Genomic DNA, 4,112 nt, shown 5'->3' on the forward strand with positions numbered 1-4,112 from the left:
CCAGGTGCAAACGTACTCTTTTCCAGGTGCAGGAAGAGCTTAGGCATGGTGGCGGACGTGTCCTGGGGTCGACGCTTCGGCTGAGGAGAGGCACTACTCTCAGACAGCCTGTCACAGTTGGAGCTGTGGCGTGTGGAGCGCCTCAGAGACTGCAAGGCTTCCGGGTCAGCTTTGCGCCGTTTCGGGGTGGCAGCCTCCCCTGAGGTGGGCTGGCTCTCGGAGGACTGCGGTGTGGATGGATTCAACAATGGCGGGCTCGGGGACAGCTCCTCTTGATTCCTGGGAAGAACAGGGAGTGCTTTCACACCCGACCACTCCCCCGAGACTCCTTCCACAAGGGCAGCGTTCTCCGGGACAGAGTAGTCAACCAGCTGCTAACTGCAAGCAGGTGACCCAGCTTCATCTCAAGCATGTGCCCAAACTAATCGTTTCTCATAAAGAGTTAACTAAATCCATGAAATCATCTGGCGTTTTTTTCTTGTCGCCAATAGGCACGCTGGCAGGAAGGATGGGGATTCCCACTCTGCATTTGTTCAAAGCAGTGCTCAGGGGGTCAGGGACATTTGGAAAAGTAGAGGGGTCTTTTTGCTTGTCCCCACTAAGAGAGAGGGGTGTTACTCAACCTCCCACAACGCGCGGGATACGCTGAGCCACAAAGTACAAAGCCCAAATGTCAATGGGGGCAGGGCTGAGAAAAGACCACCTACTTCATCAAAATGTCCTGACTAAGCAAAGCCAGAGAAGTCGTCAAAAGTCAAGGGGGCTGTGGAAACAGAGCCTGCCCCAGGCAGCCCGACTCTCAAGGTCTGGAGCAGGGCATGCAGACGCCAAGACAGGCCTGGAACTGGGGTGGAACCAGCAGATTGAAAGAGGCAAGAGAAAGCAAACAAGGCAGGCAGAAAAGAGATGGAGGCCGGGCAGAGAGGAGTCAGAGACAGAGCCTAAGGCAGGGAAGGGGCTGACCAGTGTATGACCAGGAGAACGGTGTCTGCACCCTTGGAGACAGGAGTTTGGTCCAGGGGTCAGGGCAGAAAGAAGCTAAAGGCAAAGAGAAAGAAGATAGCAGAATGGAAACACCGAGAACCAATTTTCTGAGTGACAGGAAAAAGGAAGCTGGGAGCATAGTTTCTGAAGGTGATGAATAAAGACTTAAGTTAGGGGCCTTTGTTCTTTTCAAAGACTAGACATTTCCGTTTGCTGGTTGGCTGAGGGAAAGCAGTGGGACGCTGCAAAGGGGGAAGAAAAGGAACCTTCCGCACGGTCAACTGTGGCCAGCCCCTTAGGAAAAGTCTCGCTTCCTCAGACCTGCCCCACGAGGCAGATGCTCAGTCCATGTGCATAGGCAGGAGCCCACCCCGTGCAGAGGGAACTTTCCCCTGGTCCCAGCACCAGTTAAGAACCTAAAGGCACAGTCCTACTCCGGCCCTCCTGTATTCTCCCTCAGCTGGGCATGCTCGCTGACATCTCTCTAAGCCACCAGGAAGTGGGCGAGGCCTTTGCCCTGCTCTGAACCAGTAGGCATCACAGAGCCCCCCTCCACGGTGTGGCTGCCCTACTTGATAGCTGAAGTCTGCGGGGCCACCTGCAGGTGAGCTCACTTACCTGGTGGTACTCGTGGCACTTTCCTTGATTGGCAGAAAAAATTTGGATGAAGTCACCCTCTTATACTGTGCTTGCTCATAAGGGTAGAGCAAAAGCAGTGGAAGTGTGTAATCGAAAGTTATCCGTAATCCATCAACCATTTCCTTGCAAAGGTCCACACTGCAGGGGACAAAAAGGAGAGATACTGCAAATGGGACTGTCGTACTATGGGCCTGCACACATGCCACCAGCAAATGCCATGCCTTTCCGAAAGCACAGACTGAGGCTTACACCTGCCACTCATACCTACCACGGGATGGACGGGTGGGTGCCAACGGAAGAAAACCAAGAGAGGAAAGCAGGCTCCGGGTATAAAGTGCAGAGGACAAGGTGGCTCATTTTCCTCTCCCAGGCTTCACACAAAGGAATGTGGCCAGTGGCAACGGGGCCTGCGCAGCAGGACATGTGACTGCAGGTGCAGAGGCCCAGTCTCTGGGAGCTGAGACCAATTGCCTTGGTGAGACCCGAGATTCATCTCTACTCAAATCATCAACCTTTCTGAGTCTACTCCAGGGGACGCAGTGCGTGGGGAGGAGTCCTCTGGGCACAACACATGGCTGTTTGTCAAACAAGCTACAGCCCAGTTCTCAAGGGCCACTGGGATGCTTCTGAGGGAGGCCAAGCCCTGGGCGATCTCCAGGTGCCGTGCGAGGCCTTACATGCTCAGCACCTCCAGATACGACCCCTAACTAGTGCCTGATGCTTTTGAAAGAATCAACAGGGCTTCACATGTAGAGCATGATGCCAGTGGGGTCCGGAATGTGTTCCAGAATCAGACAAGAATATCCTTGACCTGGCAGCCAGTGCAAAACCCCAGGCCCGTGGTTACAGAGAGCTAGATCTCGAACACAAATCCTTGAGTATAACCAAAGGGGAAAATGCTGACCAACAAATGTCTTCAGATGGCCAGAGGGGCAAATGGCGGGCGGGCGGGGAGTTGGGAGGGGGGAGTGGTTGCATTCAAAAGTCCGTTAGAGAGTGTGAAGACAAGCCTTGAGCATTAAGGGAAAGTCAGCCGAATTGCAAATGAGAAGGCACAGCGTACATACTATCCTCTCCCGAAATCACTAGCTCCATCTAGTATTGGTTCAATTCAAATTTCAGTGAGGTTTCAGAAGAAACTGGGGCGATTATTTTACAGATTCTGAGGAATGCTAACGGTCCAAAGATGGCAAGCATGTCAACAGATAGAGGGCGGGGCCTCTCCTTGCCTGACATTAAAAGTTCCCGGGAAGCCTGTGCAGCCAGAAGTTTAACAAACGCACACATAATCCACACAGCCACGGAAATGGGAGGTGCACAACGGGAGTCGAGACACGATCCTGGGTTCTAAAGAAACCCTGCTCACCCACTTGGCTCTCCTTGTCAATAAAAACCAACTAGTTTCCTCTCTCTGATTCAGATGAGATTATGTGTCCAAATGAACTAAAGCTTCCAATAGCTTGCCCTGCCCCTCCGTCTTTCTCCCTTCTCTTTCTCGTAGAATATTCTCTTCCCCTGCCCCCCCCACATTAACATCTAGCTTTCCTCTAGCCCTAGAGTCATAAACTCACTTGGCCTGCTCCCCCCTTTTCAGAAGAAAAGTACTCAACTCCGCCCCTCCCCACCCCCAGTAATGAAAAGCTTTCGGAACATAGCACACAATGAGAAGATAGTGTCGGTATCTGCTTTTGTTTTAACAATCAAAATGAACCATAGTGTGAAGTCAGTTGACCACAAAAGGACAAATGCTGTATGACACCATTCTTACAAAGGGTGGGGGGCTCCAGATCAAGCCCGCTCACGTAAAAAGAAAGACTTTGATTGACGGTCCCCTGGGGCGGGAGGGGATAGGAAGCAATAGGTCAGAGCAGTCTTTCCCAAAGTGAGTCATATCACGTTCCCCCGCCATCCCCCCCCCACCCCCCCGGAAGCCACTGGAACAACCCAAGATGGCGGCGCTACAAAAGCAGATACTGACACTATCTTCTCATTATGGGCTATGGCCGAAAGCTTTACATTACTAGGGGTGGGCGGGGGGTGGGGGGATTGAGTACTTTTCTTCTGAAAAGGGGGGAGCAGGCCAAGTGAGTTTATGACTCTAGGGCTAGAGGGAAGCTAGATGTTAATGTGGGGGGGGCAGGGGAAGAGAATATTCTATGAGAAAGAGAAGAGAGAAAGACAGAGGGAGGGGCAGAGCAAGCTATTGGAAGGTTGGATATATTGTTGGACACAACATGGATTGTACAAAATGTGTATCTCCACCTAATTCACAATACAAAGTGAAAAAAAAAATTATCCTCGGAGAGAGCAAGAGAGAAACAGACTCAGAAGTTACCAGAGGGAAGACACACAGATACTGCACAAGAGAAAAGGGCTGATAATCTGAGGACGATTTGTCACAGGTGTCGAGGGGGTGGGAGAGAATCCTAATGGTGTGATTATTGTCAAAAGCAGGCATCGACTAGTGAGTGCCTTTGAATAGCAAAAAA

General features: G+C 51.7%; 1 protein-coding gene across 4 annotated transcripts in view; it reads right to left on the reverse strand.

The window, feature by feature from the left end:
- Window positions 1-4,112, reverse strand: part of MSL3 (MSL complex subunit 3) — a 27,160-nt gene that overhangs the window by 15,155 nt on the left and 7,893 nt on the right. For all 4 annotated transcript variants that reach the window (XM_045290768.1, XM_045290766.1, XM_045290767.1 and 1 more), the window contains 2 exons: window positions 1,603-1,761; window positions 17-279 (listed from right to left, as the gene is read on the reverse strand). In XM_045290768.1, the coding sequence (XP_045146703.1) occupies window positions 17-279; window positions 1,603-1,761 (422 nt within the window). The remainder of the gene's footprint in view (window positions 1-16; window positions 280-1,602; window positions 1,762-4,112) is intronic.

This window comes from Echinops telfairi, unplaced genomic scaffold, assembly GCF_000313985.2.
Source record: "Echinops telfairi isolate 266 unplaced genomic scaffold, ASM31398v2 ScPeMD7_53;HRSCAF=182, whole genome shotgun sequence".
In the NCBI taxonomy this organism is placed as follows: Eukaryota; Metazoa; Chordata; class Mammalia; order Afrosoricida; family Tenrecidae; genus Echinops; species Echinops telfairi.